The 22,315-nt window shown below is 52.4% G+C and overlaps 1 protein-coding gene across 2 annotated transcripts; it reads right to left on the bottom strand.

Annotated features, from left to right (window-relative positions):
- Window positions 1–214: 214 nt before the first annotated feature.
- Window positions 215–20,665, bottom strand: C1QTNF1 (C1q and TNF related 1). 2 transcript variants are annotated; one of them, XM_080924288.1, is made up of 4 exons: window positions 20,322–20,665; window positions 5,921–6,079; window positions 3,646–3,785; window positions 215–2,316 (listed from the first exon to the last, which is right to left on the bottom strand). In XM_080924288.1, the coding sequence occupies exons 2-4, from the start codon at window positions 6,073–6,075 to the stop codon at window positions 1,766–1,768; spliced, it is 846 nt and encodes a 281-aa protein (XP_080780414.1). In that variant the 5' UTR covers window positions 6,076–6,079; window positions 20,322–20,665; the 3' UTR covers window positions 215–1,765. The 2 variants fall into 2 exon arrangements, with proteins under 2 accessions (XP_080780414.1, XP_080780415.1); XM_080924289.1 differs by lacking the exon at window positions 20,322–20,665 and adding an exon at window positions 15,418–15,456.
- Between the last annotated feature and the right edge of the window lie 1,650 nt (window positions 20,666–22,315).

Genomic DNA, 22,315 nt, shown 5'->3' with positions numbered 1-22,315 from the left:
AGCAGTCTAGAAGGGAAGAAGAGGAGGAGAAGCACTCTAGATGGGGAAGAAGAAAGATAAAGCACTCTAGATGGGGAGGAGGGAAAAGGAGCACTCTAAATGGGAAGGAGGAAGGGAGGAGCACTCTAGATGGGGAGGAGGAGCATTCTATCCAATGAGCAGACAAAGACACCAGCTTTCTGTGGATCACCATGGCAAGTTTAATGTTCTGGAAAGAGCAGGGCAGTGCACAGGAGGTAGCAGCCTCTGCTGGAGGCACACTCATGGAAAATGGCTTGGTGGGTCTGACCAGCAGAAGCCCCTTCGGAGGCAGCATACGCACACACTAAGTTCCTGAAGGAGGAGAGAGGGATCCTAACCAAGGGCCACCAGGAAGCAGCAAGGCCTAGATGGCACAAAGCAGATATCCAGTGGCCCAAGCCCTGGGGATCAACTTGGAGTGAGATGGGGAAAGAACACAGGTTCTCTGCAATCAGAGAATTGGCCCTGAGGCCATCCCTGAGTCTGAGCTAGAGGCAGCATATGAATTTCCTGTTTCCTCTTCTACCACTTGGGGATTGACCTGGAAATAAGTAGATTTTTACAACTACACCCCAGCTCTGGGACCCAAAGGAAGTCTCACTCACAGGGCCATAGGCTGGCCAGGGGCTGTCAGAGCTGGGCAGGTCTACCAGACTCACCAGTTCCAGCAGGTTAATGCAGCAAGTACCCTGACGGGATGCTGAACTGGGAAGGAAGCAGGACACTGAGGATGGCGCGGGAACCCAAAGCGGGGACCTGGTCCTTCTATGGTTAATTCATCCGGAAGGAAAAACAGGGAACCGATACCCCAACAGGCAAGAGAGCCTGTCCACCCTGCGTTCCAGAGTGGCTGGGGGAAGTGGAGCAGAGCAGAGAGGTACAGGGACATAGTGGGAGCTTTATTTCTTATAGAGAAACCCGCAGGGGGTCCCTGAGGTTCCCAGACACTGTCAGGATCCTGTGAGTTGAAGCCATCAGGATGCTGTCACCAGCCCAGAGTCAACCATGGAGGACACTCGCTGACCTCCCCCAACCCTTTCACTACTGTGGCTCAGAAAGACTGACAGGCCACTGGGCAAAGCTAAGTCGACAGAGCTCGGAGGTCAGTCCTGCTGGCCCCAGGAAAGCTCATTCATGGCCTCGAGTTAAGTCAGATGTGGTTTCCAAACCCACCAACTGCAGCTCCTCTGTAGCCATTCATGATTTTCCTGTGCCTCAGTTTGCCCGGTACAAACACCTCCGCCCCGCCCCCCCAGCTGTCTAGCTGGCTAGCCAAAACTAACTCCACCTTTCTTCCCCTTTTCTGTTTTGCTTTGTTCCTAAGAAACCCATGACATTTGCTTACTTGCATCCAGGAGTGGGAATACACAGGGGCTGTGCTCTGGAACACCCTGTGGTCACAGAACAACACAGCACAGGGTCGTCTAAGGCTATGTACACAGAAGGACCTGGAGGTCCCCCAATGTCCTCGCAGGCTCCCCGCCCAATGATTTCATCTGCCGGCCGCTCTCTGCTTAGAGGAGCTGCCAGATCTGGGACCGCACAGTCCTTTGGGCTTCCCAGTGGCCAAGGGAATTGTGTCAAAAACCAAAACTGAAGAAGCCAAGGCCAAGGAAGCCAGGAGAGAGGAGAGAGATGATGGGGTCAGTCCGGGGCAGGACTCCAGTGTCCACAGAATGCAGGGATAGATCAGGTGACAGGCAAGGAGGTCAGCAGTCCGTGGAAGCTCCACACGGGGTGTCCGCTAGGGCACGGAGGCCGGCTTGACCAGGTAGCCACTGAAGGTGATGTAGGTGTCGAACTCGTCACTGAAAATGGCGTTCTCACGCTCGCCCTTGAAGAGGCGCACCCATACTTCGTCCTGCTCACGAAGCTCCAGCATCAGGCTCTGACTCTGCATGATGCTGCGGTCACTCACCTGCGCGTACAGGATCACGACCTCCTCCTCGTTCTTCATGACGTGCAGGTACGTCTCCTTCTGGTTCCAAGTGTGCACGTTGAGACTGAAGAAGTAGATGCCCGGCACATAGCAGTAGAACTTCCCAGTGAACATATTGAAGTGTTTGTAGAGGTTCACAAACTCTGTGTCGAAGACCACGGGCTGGAAGTAGTCGTTACTGTGCAAAGCCTTCTTTCGGCCCACGGAGAAGGCCGCGTACTGGCTCTTGCAGTGGTCCCCAGGGGCCCCTATGGACCCCTTCTGCCCTTTGGGGCCGGCATGGCCCCTGGGACCTGTAGAACCTATTTTGCCGTATTTCCCCTGGAGGCCTCGATCCCCTCTGTCACCTTTCTCACCTAAGAGAGAACAAGAAGATGTGAGGTCCCAAGGGAGGCCAGCCTGAAGCTGGTTCCAGGGCAGCAGTCTGACTCCACATCCCAGCATCCTCTCTGGCACCCCTTAGCAGGAAGCTCCTGGGCAAGGAGGCTTCTGGTTTCTCACATCATTAGCATTAGTGATAGATAACTTTTCACTGTCAAGAACTGGCGTGTGTACATTCAGAGGGCACACTTTCTCGGTTTCTTTCTGGAAACTCCTGGCAGAGATAAAGGAACATATGGGTTTGTCCACAAGCAGCAGGCTCCGTGGCCCGGCCTGGGCTCACTTGGAGGAAATGAACAGCAGATGTCCGGACTCCATGCGGGGGAGGGGAGGATCCAGGCTGCAAGCATTCCCTGGGTTTATGTAAAGTTATCTACGGAGACAGGCACATGGGCTGGAGAGATGGCTCAGCGGTTAAGAGCACCAGCTGCTCTACCAGAGGTCCTGAGTTCAATTCCCAGCAACCACACGGTGGCTCACAACCATCTGTCATGGGATCTGATGCCCTCTTCTGGTGTGTCTGAAGACAGCAACAGTGTACTCATATACATAAAATAAATAGATCTTTAAAAGAGAGAGAGAGAGAGGCACAGCAAATGGCTTAGGTATTTGTGCCAAAACAAAGAACTTAGAGGTCTGCAAGTCCTGTGCAAACAGGGTGGGCAGAATCCCTGAGGCCCCTCCTCATGGATGTGTGGTGGGTGTGCATGGGCATGGATGTGTGGTGGGTGTGCATGGGTGGCATATACACCCCACATGCATTTGGAGAGGCCAGAGGGGATTTGTGTGTAAGCTCTAGAAGGGATACGTGTGTAAACTCTAGAGGGGATGCGTGTGTAAACTCTAGAGGGGATGTGTGTGTAAGCTCTAGAGGGGATGTGTGTGTAAGCTCTAGAGGGGATGTGTGTGTAAACTCTAGAGGAGATGTGTGTGTAAGCTCTCCTGGTGAATCTTAATGCTTCAGAGCCTGGCTCTAGAGCCTGACCGCCCCCGTCCCTCCCCATGGTTACAGGGGTTGTAGGCACAAGCGACTACACCTAGCTTTTTCTTGGGTGCTGGGGATTTGAACTCAAGCCCCCTTGCTTTGCTCTTACCCACTGAGCCACCTCTAAGGGTCTTCTGGTCATGGAACAGGGTCACAGCTCAAAAATCAAAATGTCTTCCTTTCTCCAGATGACGCCCACCTCTGCTGTATCGGTGTGACCCCCCTATTCCACCCAGCCCCGAGCAGCAATGTCTCCTTCTCCAAGTATATAAAGCAGCCTCTGAGAACCGGCCGCCAACCCACTGCTGAAGCCTCTCACCTTTCAGGATGGTGATGTTGATCTGGGGTGGAGGGATTGTCTGGTATACAGGAGTGCTGGGGTCACAGCACCGGTAGCACCGGGAAGTGGGAGGGTCCTCACCCTGGCCAGGGCTATATTTCTTGTGTGTTTCCTCAGGCCTGAGGGAATAAACCATCACATAATGGTGAAGTGCGTGTGCTGGTTGCTCTCTCCTGCTGCTGCGGACACGTGGCTTGCCTCACCTTGCTCCCCTTCCTCTACAAACGCAAGCTCTGTTTAGGAGGATTCTAAGATCCCAGACTCAAACACTGAAGACAGTGACCCCTTTCCCCACACATACACCACTATCAGTTGTAATATATCCAAAGCAAAGATAACACAAATGCCAATGACCTCAGGGCTTAGGTGGTGAAGCCACGCCTCCAGGACTTGGTCTTTCGGTGGTAAAGAACTGGACCTGGAACACATCTACCAGCAACTCATCTGTAAAGTCTCTATTCAGTTCCTCTTTGGGTGTCTCTGGGCTACTGGACGGTAATCTACACCACCACCTCATGGCCAAGTGAAACATTGCACTTTGCTCTCCTCCCAGAGGCTCCATGGGACACAAAGAGATCTAAGTAAGCCAGCCAGCCCCTCTCTAACCCTGATCCAGTCTATCCCTAGGACATCTGGAGCATAAACCCACACAAGCCCTGAGTCCAACTGTATGAAAACCTAGATCCTGGAGAAAGACACTCACACCTCTCCCCTAAGCTTCAGACCTCTTTCGGGAGCCTTCTGCCCACCTGACCTTCCCTCCACATCTAGCAAGTCCTGAGGAGTCAACCCCTATCCGGAGCATCCCCACGAGCATCCTGGGACCTTACTATCTCTAATGCACATGTGCACAGTGGTCCTAAGGTTTGTGTGTCCAGCAGCAATGCATTCTCTGATGCATCCTTCATAGTTCCTTGACCACAAATCTCGCCTGTAGGACTCTTTCACTATTCCCTACAGAATGGGGCTGCACCAGAGGGGTTCCCTCACACTCAGCTGCCTCGGGCTCAGGCTCAAAACTCCCTGTGCAGAGCCTTGTGCGTGCCTCTTGTTCAAAGACCCTACAAAGTATCTTCCATAGCCTTGGGTCTGTGTACCACTGAGGGTCGCAGACACAAAGGCGAGAGACTGACATCCTCCCTCAAGTAATTTATACTCTTCCAAGGGAAGCTGATGCCTGGACTGTGGGTCCATCTTCACCAGCTCCAACCTAACAAGAGACAAGGAGTGAGACTCCCTGGGAGGAAGACAGACAGGGAGGGGAGCCACAATAAAGGTGTTAAATTTCCAAGATGGCTTCTCCCTCTTCCTCTGGACTTGAGACAAAGGCCTGGCAGTTTACAAAGGCTTTGTAGACTTGGCATCCCAACCAGCAGGCTTCTGTGGTTGGGTGCCCATAAGATCAAGGTCAGATCAGTGTGTGCTACCCACAGTTCCAGGCCATCCAGTCCTTGGGAAGAGAGTGGAATTATTATTATTGTTGTTATTATTTGGCTTTCCAGGTTCCCTCTCTGCTTTGCATGGGGTCTTTTCTTTATGTGTCTGCTGCATGTGTGTGTTTCCTTGCCCCCAACAAACGCCTTTCCTCGGCTGTTGGCTGCTGTCTGTGGCATTTGAGACTTCTTTGAGGCCACTTGCTTGAGATTTTTCCTGTTTTGTTTTGTTTAAGATTTATTTTATGTATGAGTACACTGTAGCTGTCTTCAGACACACCAGAAGAGGGCATCAGATCTCATTACAGATGGTTGTGAGCCTCCATGTGGTTGCTAGGAATTGAACTCAGGATCTCTGGGAGAGCAGTCAGTGCTCTAACCACTGAGCCCAATTTTTTCTTTTTTTTCTTTTTTTTTTAGTTCTTTTAACTGACAGAGGACATAAACCAGAGTATGTCCTCTAGACTGTATCACCATTTTATAGATGAGTAAGTTGCTGGAGGCCTCTTGTCCCTGCCTGCTGCCTACATGCATTCCCACAGCCCGTCGCTTATTCTTGGGGAGACCAAGCTAAAGGCAGAGATGGAAAGTTCTTGTAGACCCAGCTGCCCTGGCATTGGGATGAGACTGGACCACCATCCTCAGAATCAGACGAGATGCTCTAGTCACTGACCTCCGGGATCTGCCTCCCTAGGACCTCCTCCAAGCTTCATCTTTGTCCTTTGCAACTCAAAGCAACCACATCTGGAGCCCCCCAAACCTCACAGGCTTGACCCTGTCAGATGCAGAGCCCCTGCTGGTGTGTAACCTCAGTCCCTCACCTCGTCACGTGATCCAGAGGAGAAGGCAGCTCCTCCGTCTCTTCCCACTCATGCTGCTCCTCCTGAACGCGGGGCACAAGGCTCAGGACGGGGCCCCAGGTGACAGCCAGCAGAAGGAAGCATCCCAGAATAAATCTCTGTCCACAGGAGCCCATCTTCCTGCCAGAATACAAAGAGAAGGCATGGGTTAGGATGGGACTCTAGAGAGAAACACACACACACATGCACACGCGCACACACGCGCACACCTCGACAAGAGCTTCTGAATCACTGAGCACAGGCTCAGCACCAACCTCTCAGGAAGGAGAGCCCATCACCTGCTGACCCCTGACAATGAGCGAAACCAATCCCAGGTGAGCGCTGGTCAACTAGCTCTCCCTGGAAGGGCTGGTGGGCAGAAACTGGCAGCAGCTGTTTTGGCCACCAGGGGGTGCTGACTGAGTATCCATTTGCACTTAATTTAGGAACCATAATCCATCCAACTCAATCCAGTTTTATAGCCCCCAGCTTTCAGGCAAAATCTTAGGACAGAACCCTTCTCTTCTCTTCCAACGTGGAGACTGTCTTTCAAGCCCCTTCTCGATCCCAGTGTTCCCCCACCACTAGCCAAAAAAAGTGTGTGTGTGTGTGTGTGTGTGTGTGTGTGTGTGTGTATCTGTGTATATGTATCTGTGAGTGTATGTGTATCTATGAGTGTGTGTATCTGTGAGTGTGTATGTATCTGTGAGTGTGTGTATCTGTGAGTGTGTGTATCTGTGAGTGTGTGTATTTGTGAGTGTGTGTATCTGTGATTGTGTGTGCATCTGTGTGTGTGCGCGCGAGCGCAAACTGAGCTTTAGTTGTTTAAATTATCTGCCTCCTCTACCTGTCATATCCTGGCCTAGGGCACGCAGAGCCTGCCCCTCTCTCCCTATGGCTACACACCTCAGTCTACGGTTCAGCTTTTGGCTTCTCAAATCTAGGACTCCTCTTAAACTTCAGCCTCTCATTCAGCTGACCAGAGTAGGGCCTCTGGGCTCCGTGTTTTCAACACACCCTGGTGCTGCCAAGGGTCTGCTGATAGTGTGCTTTATGCCACCTCCTAGCTGCACCCCCAAGCCTTGGCACCTGTCAGCAGCCCTGAATTCCTGCTTCTTAGCCAGGAGCACCTCTGTCCTGTCTGGACTGATAAGCAGTTACCAGGCCCTGCAGCGGCACCAGGCACCCGGCTGAGACTCCGTACATCCTTCCAATTAATTTTCCGGGCCCATGAGGTAGGGGTAGATAGGAGAACATGCCCTCATTAATCACTTGTATCCCACCCAGGCCTCATGTGATCCCAGGGCCAATCTTTCTGGGAGACAATATTCATTCATTAGTATGCCGTTCGCAAATGGAAGCTGAGCGGATCGGATGCTCGCTCTGTGCTTAAGCGCTGGCCTCGCAGGCACAGAGACGTGAGTTCCACTCCTAGAATCCACATACTAAATACAAATATGTAAAAGCCAGGCGTGGTGGCCTGTGCTTGCAGTCCCCGGGCCATGAAATCGGAGACAAGCAGACAGAAGCCTGCGGCCCACTGGCCAGCCAGATTTGTTAAACTGGTGAGCTCCAAGCCAATGGGAGACTCTGTCTTAAAAAGCGAGGCAGACGGCACCTGAGGAACAACTGAATTTGTCCGTTGGCCTCTACCCGCTCTCACGCCCACTCACAGAATTATTTCTGTACACATCTGAACATGCACACACATGTGTATAGCACACACATGTACAACACAGCACAGATGTTCACATGCACAGCACACACATGCACAGCATACACATACATAGCATGTACATGCACTGCACACACATGCCCACACAGCACACACCTGTACATGTATAGCACATAAATGCACAGCATGCACATCCACAGCACACACGTACACACGCATGGCACACATATACACAGCAAACACATGCACACGCACAGCATGCACAGCGAGAAGACAGAGGGAGGGAACTGCTGGCTTAGGGCCCACTCCTAGGTGTCTGGCTGCACTGAGCACAGACAAGCTAAACTCAGACGAACCAGCCATTGAAATGGTCCAAACAACACCCACTTCATGCCAGGCTATGTCATGTTTTCCCAGACGCCTCCTCACCCCGACCTGGGAAAACCCTCCTCCGTGGTAGTTTTATGTATCAAGTTGTCTCCAGCCATGGAGACTTTTGCTTGGCCCTTGAGACTCTTCCTGTCAGACACACATGTCCCTGGCCCAGCCAAGTGTCCTGCAGTACCCCGGACTTCACTAGAATTCAACAAATATTCATCCAAGTTTGCCTTGCTGTTTGTTTCTGTTTCTGCATTTCCTGTTTTCCCTGGGTACCTTCATAATCATTCTTCTACCTCCCTAAGTGTTAAGCTTGCAGGTGGCAAAAGAACATTTTCCTTTCTTTAAACATGGGTCTGTCTGGGTTTGGGGTTTTTTGTTTGTTTGTTTGTTTGTTTTGTTTTTCACCCCCCCCCCCACTGTGTAGCCCAGGTTGGTTTCAAACTCTCCATCCTCCTGTCTCAGGTTCCTAAGTGCTAGCGTAGGTGTGAACCTGTCCTACCTCGTGGGCTCTTGGTCTTGACCTTGGTGACATCTGAAGCTGACCATCCCCTCAGCTTGGACCCTGTCCTGTATGTCTGAAGGGACTTTGTGGGATCCCAGCCTCTACCCACATCTTAGTGACTGACATCTTCCTCAGTTTGTAACAACCAACAACTTCAGTCCACTCAGGGGCAAAATTACCCTCATCCAGAAACCATTACCGTGGCTGCCATGCAAGAGCTGATGTGTCTCTATCCAATCCAGAAAAGGAGGTTTTAAACATGTTTGTCAGAAAATAGGGTGCCTAGAGCTGGGCTAGGAATGTGACATGACGGGGTAACAGCCCTCAAGGTAGATGGCTTTTGCCAAAGGCAATAAGGTGGGCAGTTTCTACCCACCCCCCACATCACACACATGTGTGCACACACATGCACGCACATGTACACATACATACACACATGCACACACACAATGCACACGTGCACGCATGTACACACACGCACACATATACACAGACACACAGGCACACACATACACACACTCATACACATGCACATATGTGCACACACACACACACACACACACACATACAGCCTCTGGCAGTTTCATATCAAGGCTGAAACACTCTTCTCCTCCACACCATCTTAGCAATCATTTAACCAAGCCCTACTGTGAAATCAGCCTCATCATGATAGGATTCTTACAGTCACCTTTGGGAAACCAGTATGGCCCAGCACCTAACCAAAGTCTCCCTGCAAAGGGAGCTTCTCCTTGCAGTGAGGCTCCAAACAGGGAGATATAGGTCCAGAGAAGGCTAGGATGTCCTGATCAAGGGGTGACACCTCCACCCCACCCCTTCACCCCTTCAGTCCTAACTCAGAAGTGTTTGATCTCAAACCCAGGACAAACACAAATGGCTGAGTGGCTATTTAACATTTCAAAGCAGACCTGACTGCCAGTTCTCCCAGCATTCCTCAGTCCCTACGGGTAGCTCAGAGGCTGGGCTACCCTTCTCCCAGCCCTGCTTCCCTATAATCCAACTGTTTTGGTTGCCTGGCCTTTTCATCTACTCACTTGGACAGTCTCTTAGCCCAGGCTGCCCCTCTTGGACGATAGCTGCTCTCCGAACCCTCCCCCATCTGTTCACATGGCTCAGGGTCACATCTACTCTGGATGTCCCTGCCTTAGGCTGTGCTCTCTCTTTTATCTACAGTAAACTTTCTCTTCCACCACACCTAGGAACAGCCGTGTCTTTTTCCGTTTTATTTCTTTTTCATTCGGTATGGCCTGTCTCTGGGTTGTGCTGCAGGAACAGACTCGGAGAACAACCCCGCAAGAGCCATCCCTGTTCTCTGTTGAGGAGAGCTGACTTCCACAGGAAAGTATTCTCTTATTTCTCCCTCCAAGTCCTACAGCCAGAGGCCAGCATCCTTCCTTAGCCCATCCCGCCCACTTCCACTCAGCCTTCACCCCAGAAAGCAGGAATCCTTCTTTGCAGAAGAAGGCAGAGGAGTAACTCACAGGGCCTGGAGGAAGGCGAGGCATGTGAGGGCACTTCCTGGCTGGGACTTTTTGTCCCTTCCCAGACCTCATGTGATGGGTCCTTTATGGAAAACAGTATTCATCCACAAGTTCAGTTTCCTTATGTTCCTTTAAAGTCTGTCCTATTGTTTCTGGTCGCCCAAGGTGCCTGCGCAAGTATGTGTGTGTGTGTGTGTGTGTGTGTGTGTGTGTGTGTGTGTGTGTGTACCAGGCCTCCTGGTGTGTGAGGCTGCCTGAGTGGATTTGGCCTCCGTATCCTCCCTTCTCCCAGCTCAGTGCCATTGACAGAAGCATTTTGTAAACACTGTTTTCTTCCGTAACCCTCACAGGGTAAGCAGCTGTTCAGAGAGGCAAGAAGCCTGTGATCTCCTTGAATAGCCAGGAGCCTTGGAAGGCACGTTGGAGCCGCCCTCTCAGCTGGAATTTAACACAAGCATGGCTTATGGAATGCTCCGGGACTGGCCTGGCATTGTGCAAAAGAGCTGGAGGTGGGGGTAATTCAACCATAAATTAACCGTAGTCCCTTATCTCAGGCACAATACACATAGTCCAGGGAGAAAAACAAACGGATGCTCGAGGCTGAATGAAAAATGGTGAGCAGAGAACATTCTAGACCTTTGCTCTCACAAACATCGGCCGTTGTAGTATTGAAATAGAGTAAAACGAGACATAAGCCAAGCACAAAGCATGGGGCACACACGCACATACTTATCCCAGAATGCACTAGGAGAAGACAGAGAGTCGGGCTGCCCGGCTCTGCCTCCCATCACTGAGATGACCCCAGCAGGCAACCACGCTGCCACTGACACAGGTTCTACGGACCAAACTTTATGTTTTTGATGAAAGCACTCTACCAATTGGGCTATTGCCCCTGACCGAACATCTCAAATCTAAAAGTAGTCTGGCTTCCTTGGGGAAACTATTTCAAGATGGCTGGGGGATTTACATCCGTGGTTGAGAGCTTGGTTAACATGTACAAGGTACTGGGTTCTATTCACAAAAAAAAAAAAAAAAAATTAAAAACTATTAATAAAATGAAATTCAAAGTTCTGCTCCCCAGCCGTGCCAAAGCGCCAGTTACCTCCCGAGCTCTAGATGCTGTCGTGCATGGCAGTATTGCTGCCATACTGGAAGTGCATTACCGAACGTGTTCGGCATGGCTGGCAGTTCCAAGGGGGAACTCTGTTCTAGATTAGGATGAGGCCAGTGGGGGAGGAAGCAGGAGCCATGAACAAACAACCTGAAATCTGGGAGTCATTTAGACTTCTTCCTCCCTTGTATCCGACACATCTAACCCACCAGCAGCCTTCCTTCGAAGTCTTAAAGGTCGTCTGTCCTTCCTGCCACTGGCCCCACCAGATGCTTCCCAGGGGCTCTGGCTGCCTCCCAGACAAGGCAAGCAAACATCTCTGTCCAGCTTTACTGGGGCTTGGGCCTGGCAGAAGAGGGCACTGGGTCCCAGCACCCGAGGACTGGGTCCCACCGCCTTGCACCTACGGCTCCAAGCTCCAGGCCACGTTGAGCACAGCATGGCCACGGCCCACCATTACCGCTTTACCTGGGCATGTGTCACCTTCACCTCCAAAGTCCTCTCAAATACTGGGGACCCAGGGATTTGCTTAGTCTCCGCCTGACACTGGGCAGAATTGATGTCGACCACTGAGGAGCACAGAACACAGGATCCAGCCAAGGAAGAGAGCATGTGGCATTGAGGTGCAATGCCCTGACTGATGTGTTTGTGAAAAGATAAGGGGGTGGGGTATGTTCTAAGGAGGTGTGGTGAGGTGTGGAGAAAGGGGGTGCCTATGGTGGCCCCATGCTGAGGCATCCCTTCCCCCTGAGGGACCAGCCACACGATGGTATAGTATAGAATAGAGTTTATTCAGGGCATGGGGAGGGGAGTTAAGAAGGTAGTAGAGGCAGAGAGAGAGAGAGAGAGAGAGAGAGAGAGAGAGAGAGAGAGAGAGAGAGTAGAGGTCAGCCATGAGCACTGGGGAGAGAGAGCATGTAAGGGAATGGGAAGAGAAGAGACAAAGGGAGAAGAGGGAAGAGAGAAAGAACAGGAGAGTGAGGAGGGGGCAAGCAGCCCCCTTTATAGTGAGTCAGGCATACCTGGCTGTTGCCAGATAACTGTGGGGTGGAGCCTAGACAGACTGCTAACACTGAGTGCTTTCCTAACCCACACATCAGCTCCTAGGTCCTTGCTTCTCCGTGATCATTCATCCTTCAAACAGCCGAGCCTGGGACGAGCAAGAGGGTGGTAGGGGGACTTTCAGTTGGTTGGTCCATGAACCGTGTTCATGCCTTGTTGCAAAAGCCACGTCAGTACATTATCCTCACTGTGACCCTGTGGACCACGATGGTCTGAGACTCTGTCTCTTCCCCCAACCGCTTAAGGGAGACAGCTGGGGAACAGGGATTCCTTACGGGGAATGGGCTCACATGTGTTCCAGGGCCTGGGTATCTTTTCCTCTTCCTGTCTTGGAGAAGCGGGATGTACTTTTTAAGGTTTGGAGTTTCCTCTAAAGCCTACAGATGGGGAAAGTGGCTTCCTCCTGGACAGCCAGCTTTTGAGCAAAGGACTCTGACTTTGGATGGAAGTGGGGTCTTTTGGGGGGCAAAAACCATGAGAGGAAAGACAAGGAACTCCCCCATCCTAAAGCATCTCCCTGCTCTGCACCGTCCAAGGAGACCAAGCAGAAAGAAGACCTCAGTCTGCCCAGACCTTGCCATGTGGTAGGCAGGCCTCCCAGCCTGGGGGGGTACCTGAGCAGCCCAGCCTGCAGGCCTCTGCACCATCCAGGGAACAAAGATCTCCTCCAGTAGAGCAGGTGTCCTTAGGTCACCACCCAGCTGAACTCCCTCTGGCTGGAAGCCTTAAGAACCATCTGAGAGAAAAGAGGGCCCAGGGGATTGTGCCAGGGCCTCACTCTGCAGGTGGCCTGGCCCACTGCCCATTTCTTTGGCACCAGGAATGATGGTGCCCTTGGGGCTGACTGCTCCCAAGACCCAGAAAGGGAAGAACCTGGAGACTCTGTGCCTGGGCTCCACCGTGCCCAGCCCTCTGCAAGCAGTACAAACTGGCCTTTGTCTGGTTTTGCCCAAGTCTGGACATCCCCCAGCACTTCACAGGAACCGCCTGAGGATGCTCCACAGGAGGGAACACTGCCCTCTAACAAGTGGCTACTGGGTCTGCAATGCGATCTGCTCAGCACCGTCAATCTTGTTTCTGTCTATGCACGCCACACTCACCACCGGCAGAACCAAGTTCTGAGAAAAGGTGTAGACTCACGGTGATCCTCCTGCCTCAGCCCTCCTGAGGCATAACAGACCATGCCTGATGTGACTTTAAACTGTCTACTGGTTGGGTCTGGAGAGACTGGCCAGCAGTTAAGAGGACTTCCTGTTCTTCCAGAGAGCCAAGTTCAGTTTCCAGTACAAGCCCTATAACTTCAGTTTCATAGGATCTGGCTCTCCCTTTTGGCCCCAGGACACACACACACACACACACACACACACACACAAACACACACACACACATGTGCACGCGCACATGTAACATACACATGTAAGAATAAAAGTGAGTCTTTAAAGAGACCTACTAGTTTAGGCCACTCTTTCTTCAGCACCAGGCTCTGGTCTACTCTGTCTATTGGGTTCACCCTTCCTTATAGAAGGAAGGAAGGAAGAAAGAAAGAAAAGAGAAAGGGAGGGAGGGAGATAAGCTCTTATGATATTGCCCAGGTTGGCCTTGATGCACCACCATCTTGTTTGGCTCCCCCATGCTGAACATATAGGCTTATACCCAGTAGTGGTGCTGAGGTCCAGACTATGCTCTGTAACCTGCCAGCCCCATGGAGCTGTTTCAATTAGCTAAGACTAAACACAATAAAGCTTCAGGGCAGATGCTTTCATGCTTCTAACTAGGCAAAGCGGCCACCAGCCTGGGCTTTTTTTGACTATACCTTTAGCCAGAGAGGCTCTGCATCTGTGTCCCCAAATGTCTGCCTGGAGACCCTGGTCTGCCCCGCCATGTCCCCCAATTAACTCATCCCCTCCTCCTGTTTCCACAATCCAGTTTTTTCTTCCCCTAGGGCTGGCAGCTGGGCTATAGGCATCACCGTGGAAGCTGCTAAAACTCACGCCTTTCATCCATCTTCCACGTCGAAGCCAAGCCCCAAAGGTCTGTGCCTCCGGTGTTTTGCACACAGTCTTTCCCAGCTGGTTCAAGGTCTCCCTGCCTACCACCAGCTGGTCTCCCAGAGGCAGCTTTAAAATGGGAGCATGGCTCTTGACTTCAAGGGTGTCTGGTGACAAGAAAGGAAGCGTTTAAATCCTGAGCGTCAGCGTGGACCTCCCCTCTTCCATCACTCAGCTACCTGCAGCGGGCCATTCCCCAGGTCTTTACACAGATGACCCTCTTGACAGCCACCCCCTACCCACAGCCATGTCTTAAGAACCAGCCTCACCTAGCAAGCTTCCTGGACCCCTGCCTGACGTTACTGCCCCGCCCCCTCAGCATTTACTCCTGATCAGGAACTATGAACTCCTAGAAGATGAGAGCTCTCTCATGCCTATGACCTCTGGCATCTGGTGTTACTTTAAAAAAAATTTTTTTTTGGTGTGTGTGTGTGTGTGTACACACGCGCACACGTGCGCGCTGCATTTGTAGAGGGCACCAAACCCCTTGGGCTAGAGTTACAGATGGTTGTGAGCCACCCAATATGGGCTTGGATCCCCCTTCAGATCAGCTTTGCAATGCAGCATCTCCCCGCCCCCTCGCCCCCGCCCCCCACGATGTGTCATTTTTACTGCAGTCAATCCCAAGTGCAAAGTGTTCAGATGAGGCAAGGGCCATGAGCAAGGCCCAAGTGCTATTAAAGGTGGCCTGAATTCTGAATCTCGCTGAAGTCTGGAGCTAGCTTCCCCAAACCCTTCCCTTTTCCGAGCCCAGAAAGCTTCCTACTTCGAAGAATACAATTCTGCACCAAGGTTACCAACCCCAGAGGCCACCAGGGAGACAGATCACAAAAATGACAGTAATCAGTTGGGTGGAAAAAACGAAGACCATGCTTGTTGATTAGAGGCAAACTCAACCCTCGGAAAGAATGAGGCTGTACTGACCAGAAAAGCCCGGTTTTGTCTAAAGGAGGAGGAAGGGAGATGAAAGAGGGAGAGAAGGGGGAGCCTGCTGAGGGTCGGGGAGCACAGACCCACCAGCAGCGGCAATTAGTACAAAAGGGTACATCATTTATTGGCTCAGAAGTTTCTAGAAGCATGAGGGAAAATGCAGGTTAAAAGTGTGGCGTCCCCGCCCACAACATCGACCCTGAAGCCCACCCACCCAGCCGCTCCCAGCAGCCACCACGGGGGGCGGGGCCTGGGAGCAATGGGGTCTTACCTGGGCTTCTCTGGGCTTCCCTCTTTCCGCCTATAGCAATCCCATCTCTTCCCTCCCAGTAAGTACACACATTATTTTCCACTTAGAAAAGACAAAATAAGCCCCGCCCTGGGGACCAAGAGAGTGTTTTGTTTATTCCAGGGAAGTTTGCTATGCATAAGAAAGTTGACAGGCAGGGGAGGGAGGGGTTATAAAGCATTTGTGGCTCACATGGAGCGGCTGAGAAACGTGTCATCCTCCTGCCGAAGCCTTACATCCCACATCCTCCTTAATGAACATGTGTTTATGAATGCCTGCAACACACCCGGGACCCGGCAGTGGGCTGATGTTATCTGGGGCAGGCTTCTTCCTGCCCTTCCCTTGGGCATTGACCGCTCCCACATATTGGGCTCTGGTTTGGGGCGCCCACCTGATTGGCTTGCTTAGTGACATCTGGAACACCTTCAGCCACCCATGAGAAGACAATTGTTCATCATTTACTCAGCAGAGGACTGCTGAGCACCTACAGGGTGCCAGGCACACTATGGGCACCAGGACCCATCACTGGCTTCCCTGGCTCAATGTTTAAAAAATCTCTGCGGTGCCATGACACCAAATGCCATCCCCTAGAATCATCAGGGAAGAGAGAAGCCAGAAGGACTGTGTGGTGTTAAAGACCAGCCTGGGGTACATACTGGGTTCCAGGCCAGCCCCACAAACAGGGAGACTCTGTCAGTAACAACAACAACAAGAAAAGCCAATGTGCATGCTGAATTACATCCGAAGCCACATCCCAGTGGTCAGCCAGAAGGAGCGGTGTGAAGAAAAATTACTGAGGGTAGGGCTGAATGCTCTCTTCAGATACCTTGGGATGTCAGGGGTCGCTATGAAGGGACGGCACCAGAGGATCCACTCTGGAAGTGTGAAGACTGAAGGAGACCTAGTCAGCCCCCAACAGCCTCCAGGGCTCCAGCCTAGTCTGTCTCTCTGTCTCTTTTTCTCTGCCTCTCTGTCTCTGTCTCTCTGTCCCTCTCTCACACATACACATACATACTGAATAGCTTCTAGGACTTGAGCCTAGGTACCTCTCTCGCAGCCCCCCCCCCCGTTCTCCCCCACAGCAGCCCCCTCCCCCAGCAGCTATGACTGGTCAAATATCCTGTAGGCGCTTCAGACCCTATACCTCCTTTTCATAGGTGGATTTTCATGGGGCCCCAGGCCCAAGGAGGGAGATACTTTGTATATCAAAAAACTCTGGAGCTCCATGATACTGGAAACCTTCCAGATCCCCCAGCTTCCACAAGAACTCAGCTCTCAGAACCCAGCTCTGTATCCTGATAAAAATGAAGATATTCCAAACAGACATGTGCTCTCCCCAACTATTAGACTGACGTGACAATGGAGTCCCAACCCCACCCAGGTATCTCCCACTTGGAGAAGGAAGTAATGATGGGTCAGCGATTCAGGCAGGACAGCACCTTGCCCAACATGCCTCGGCCAGGAGAGCTTAGCTCTGCATAGTTTGCCTTTATTTACATCTGAACCTCATGTTGGGACCCCAGAGACAAACTCTAGGGCCTCTTTTATTTGTTCTTCCCAAGGTGGCCGCACTTAATAAACCTGTCTGTTTCTGCAATTGGTCTGTTGAGGACAGTGGTTGATCGTAGCTTAGGGAAGCTTTCAGGAGCTCAGGCCCTGGTTCAACAACCCTGTGTAGGAAAAGCCAGCCCCACTAATGTAAGGGAGGAAGTTGCAGACCCAGCCTAGCTTCTGGCCTGCATCTGCCTTAGGCCCACCCATGGTTGGCAGCTCCCCGGGCAGCGGGGATCTTCTCCTTTCCTGGTACCCAGGGCAACAGACAGCTGGTAACCAGATGCCCCGTAGAGGGGGAGCTGCAGTCCCAGGATGTGAGGCTCTGTACCACATGTGGCCACAGCAGCCAGAGGCATGTCTGGCCCGGCCCTGAGCACCAGGAGCTTGGCTTCTCTGCACCACTCTCCTCGCCTGGCTCCTCCCCCATCCTCAATGCCCGGGCTTCGGCTCTCTCCTGGTCAAATGTCTCTTTCCAAGGGAAATTCCTACCTTGGCCAGGAAGATGGTGAGACAGAGGCCTAGTCAGTGGATGCAGTACCAGTGGTATGCCTGGGCAGGGGCCAAGGGAGGTGACTGTAGATACGCAAAGGCCTCCGAAGCAGGCCGGGCATGCTCAGTGTTCGATGGTAATAGGGGCATCAAAACCCTGCCTCTACCCAGTGAGGGTAGGGTGGGTGTCCCATACGGGTACCAGGAAGAGCTACTTCGGGCAGCACCAATTTCATGCCGTTGCTGTTTAACCACGGCAGAGACACGGTGCCCTTCCAGGTTCAGGAGCCTCACCCTGCCTAGGGATCTGGCGTGTCCCTTCCTGCCTGTGGAGGAGGGAAAGAGGAACCACTTCTGAAGGCGTCCAAGACTGCAGTCACCCATCAGTGGTCCTGCCAGGGCAAGGACCCAGGGCAGGGCCCTGAGAGCCAGCGCCACAGGGCCTGTGGGGCTCTCTAGCTTTCAGCAAGCTGCTCTCTGGACAAGCCAGAGTGTCTCTTGCACCTCGTGAATGAGTCAGGGAGGTGGCCGGGTCCTGTCCAGACAGCCACTGTGGGCCACTTGACATTAGTGGAAAGGCGAATTTTCAGTGGCTACAACTAGACAAAGTAGCAGTCCTCTCAAGCCACCACCCACAAGCCAGTATCTCTGGGTCCCTCAAAGCCGGAGCCTAGACTGCTCCTTCTTCAGAGAGAAAGGTGGACAGAAGCTGCATCCTCCGGTGGACATCGACCTGCCCTTCTGGTTTCATATTGTCACCTCAGCCTCCCCTAAACCCTAGAGCCTCAGCCACCTTCAGCCCTAGTAACTGTGACCCATCAAAGGGCCTGACCCCCGTGGGTAAGAAACAGTGAGCGAGGGTGTCCCGAGTGAACCCATAGTTTCTACGAAATTCTTTTCATCTTTGTTTTGATGGGTGAAGTTCAATGCCAGAATACTTGGTTTATGAGTCATGCTAATTACCGGGGGAGGGGGTGTAGCGGGCGGGCACCAGGAAGAATAACAGAAAGGAGTGTGTTCAGAAAAAAAAAAAAAAAAAAAAAAAAGTTATGCTGTGCTGGTTGCTCTGAATAGGGAGGTAACGGCCAGGAAGGAGCAGTGAGCTGCCCTCCCTCTCCCTCCAAGACAGGCCAGCCGGTGGGGCCTGCCTCCTCCGGGGGTGGGGGAGGGGCTCCTGGGCCTCCCTGAACCTCATAACACGTTTTTTTTTGAGTTCTCAGCAGTGTGCACGTGTGAGTTTCTGTGAAGTAAAGTGGGACAGTTAAAAAGCTCCACGTCTCCTGCCTAGGTAGAGAATCCAGGTTGAGTCCTGGGGAGGGAAGTCACCATTTAGCTGGGACGCTTCCTGGTAGGCTGCAAGGGCCTGGGGCAGGTCCTGAGGCAGAGCTGAGACCCACGGTGCAGTAGCAATCCCCGATTCTCAGCCCTCTGCCTCCCTCTGCAGGTTTCCCTCCTCTAGTGAGAGCTGGAGGGGCCTGGTAGAGACTAAACAGTTCCTCCCACAAGGCTAGCTCCTGTGAAGGCAGCTCACAGTGGGTTCACTATAAAAAGCAGAGCCCAGCAGTTTCTAAGGAAGTCATTCACTCCCAGGGGGATCCCAATGACATTTCGCAGTTTTTCTTTCTTTTTTTTGTTGTTGTTGTTGCTGTTTTTCTTCTCATTTGGTTACTTTGAAACAGCATCTCACTCTTATCATCTCCTGAACTCAGCCCCGCTATCCGGCTCAGGATGGCTCAGACTAGCCGCAGCAGCCCTCCAGCCTCAGTGTCCTGAGCCAACTTACTCGGTGAAAATCAAAGTTGGGATTTGGTTGTTGCCGTTTCCAGTACTGGAAATGTAACCCCTGGCCTTTCACACCTAGGCACTACGTAACCCGCTTCTGAACCACATCTCGAACCCTGTCGTCAAAGAAGCATGTTCTGTGGTCTTTATTCCAAGAAACAGGGAACGGGCGCAGACAGGAATTGGAGGGGCAGCTCCCTCCCACCCTTTTGAGAGACAAGGGTGGAGCTGGAGTAACCGAATGGGAGGAGACTCACCAAGAAGTCTAGCTCTCCAGGGCAGGGAGGGAGCAGTCTGGGTGGGTGCAGAGATAGATGGATATAGGACTCTGGTTAACTGGGGAATTACATCTACACCTGCAGAGATGCCCAAACATGAGAGTCTAGATGGACACGGGCTGAGCAAAGGTCCTGGGGGCATCTTAGAATCTACAGCCCTAGCTTAGGGCTACTCAGCACCATCGGCAGGCAGCTCTTTAACTTCCCGGGAAGGTCCGTGGAGAAGGGATATTTGTTTTTTCCTGCCCAAGCTGGATGCTCTCCAGGGACAGCGAGGCTGTTAGAAGAAGGGGCCAAAGTCCACACTTCCTGTTCAGTGTTGGGGCTCCAGCCGACCACTGACAAATGGGACAGACCTGAATCCTAGCCGTCCCAGGTGGTATGACAGGGGATGGGGTGGCACATGGGAACGGAGATGCTCTTTCTTCTTCTATGCCCTCTAGAGAGCATCCAGGTGAAAGAGAGACACCCCACACAACAGTGGAAGAATGTGCAGTTGGTCCTGTCAGCATCCTATCCGCTAAAGATCCCGCCCCCTGTGTGCCCCAGGGAGCCCCAACAGGCTGCCTATGCACAGCCAGTCTGTGCAAGGGGAAGTTAGGAAGAATTAGTCAGTGCTGTCCCCCGAACTTCTGCTGTCTGCCCCTTAGTCATAAACTCCACGTCACATCTTACTACAGAGAGCATCCGCTCAGCCCTGTCCGGGGACCCAGATGAAGCCAAAAGGACAGAGCTCAGAGGCATCGAGTCCTTCCCGGTCTGTCCGACAAACAGGCCACCTACCTCCTTCCAGCTGAGCCGGCTGTGCCAATCGAATCCTCCCGCCTCTCGGGGCTCCTGGAGAGCTGTCTCTTAGAGCATCTCCCAGGGGCTGAGCCTTTTCTAGGCTAGGTCAGAGGGGAAGCACAGACGTGTCAAAGCAGAGAGAGAGAGCCCGAGGGTGAAAAAAAGTCCCCCAGGGAGAAAAAAAAAAAAAAAAAAAAAAACTTAAGGGGGAGGAAAGGGGGTGGGGAGGTGCAAGCCACAGCAGTCCCAACACCTTTATCTCCTCAGCTGCCTCCAAGGTCTCTTTGGCCAGAAGCGGAAACGTGGTTCCTCTCAAAAGTAGAGGAAGAGGGGAAGAAAGAGGGACGAATACAAAGCGCCAACCCCAGCCAGATGTGAGCTGCGGAGGAGCCGAGAACGCTCCTAGCGCTTTCTATCCAAACAGCAGCCGCCGAGGATTAACTGTGTGTGTGCCCGGCTGGCTGGCTGGCTGACTCTTCCTACTTCTGGGCGCCCTGGGGAGCTAGCACTGAAGGAGGGGACAGAGGCGAAAGATTCCGTTTATCTAGAGGTCTTTCCAGGTGTGGAGGCAGCTGTGAGACCAGGACGAGGACACTTCACGTAGGACAGAGAACTGCACAAAAGGCTGAGCATCTTAATTGGTGGTGGGAGTGTTGACTTAGGTGTGCGGGCAACCCGGAGTCCCAGCGGTGGGCCCATCTGAGATGCTTTCTATCAGGGCTGTTTGTACACCAGGGACGGCTGGGGATGGGCAGGTTTGGTATCCATAATCCTTTTGAAACAAAATAGCAGGTTGTGCATTCAGGCAAGTATGTATTGGAAAGGGATTGCTCAATTGCTCAGTCTAGAGAACCCTGTGAGGCAAAGGTGAGTGGGCAGCTTCCGGAAGGTCCAGGTCCCCCAGTGAAGCCCTGGAGTGTAGTGCTGGGCCAGATGCTTGCTCATCCTCTGCTGGGCAGCTCTGCTCTGGACATTTCTTAATCTTACGCACATGCCCTTGTGAGTCTCCTCCTGTGGGGATCGTGTCCCAGGCTTCTCCAGAACAGTCCCTCCTCTTCTCCATCCCCAAACACTGAGTCAGATAGCCTGCGCTGGAATCTTATCACAACTCTAAAAGAGAGAGGATCTGAACTGAGAAATGAAACTCTCCCTCCCTCTCCCCTCCCTTTCTCCCACCCTCTTCCTCTCACTCTTCCCCCTCCCTCTCCCTCTCACTCTTCCCCCTCCCTCTCCCTCTCTATCTTTCCCTCCTCTTTCCCCTTCCATCTCTCCTCCCTCTCCTCTCCTCCTTCCTTTCCCCCCTCCCCTTCTTCTTCCTTTCCCCCATCTTCTCCCCTTCTCCCAATCCCTCTCCCCATCCCATCCCTTTTTTTCTCCCCCTCCCCCTTCCCTCCCCTCTCTCCCCTTGTTCTCCCTTTCCCCTTCCTCTCTCCCCATCTTCCCTTCCCTCTCCTTTCCACCATTCTTCCCCATCCCACCCCTCCTTTCCTCCCTCCTCTCTCTGGGTAGGAGATGCAGGTTTGGGATATCTCGGGCGAAATAAACAGGCTGCACTTTTCTACTCTTCACTGTACCAGCATTAAAAGGCCAACAGGATCTAAGGGGGAGGGGAGGGGTGCAAGCCAATGCCCCCCCCACATCATCTCCTCCCAAGGCTGGTCACAGGGAGGCAGAGAGCAAATCCCAGAATGGGCTGGAACAGAAGGAGAAGAGGGCAAATTTGACGTCAGGCAGAAGCTTGTGAATTCCCACAGTCTTCTCCAGAAATTCCAAATCCAAGTGCCAACCCATGAGAAGAGAGACGTTACTGGCCCTCTGGTACCCTGGCGGAGCACTTAAGGACGCCTGTGGAGAATAAGTAGATGTGTTCCAGCCAGAGATGTGACCTGCCCTGGCCTAGCAGCCCTGAGGAGAGAGAGTTCCTGTTTCTTGGCACATATCTAAGGCTAAGCAAAATTGCATTCTTGGTTATCAATATAGGAAAAGACAAG

This window comes from Micromys minutus (genome assembly GCF_963924665.1).
Source record: "Micromys minutus genome assembly, chromosome: 10".
In the NCBI taxonomy this organism is placed as follows: Eukaryota; Metazoa; Chordata; class Mammalia; order Rodentia; family Muridae; genus Micromys; species Micromys minutus.
This window is presented reverse-complemented; position numbering and strand designations above follow the sequence as displayed.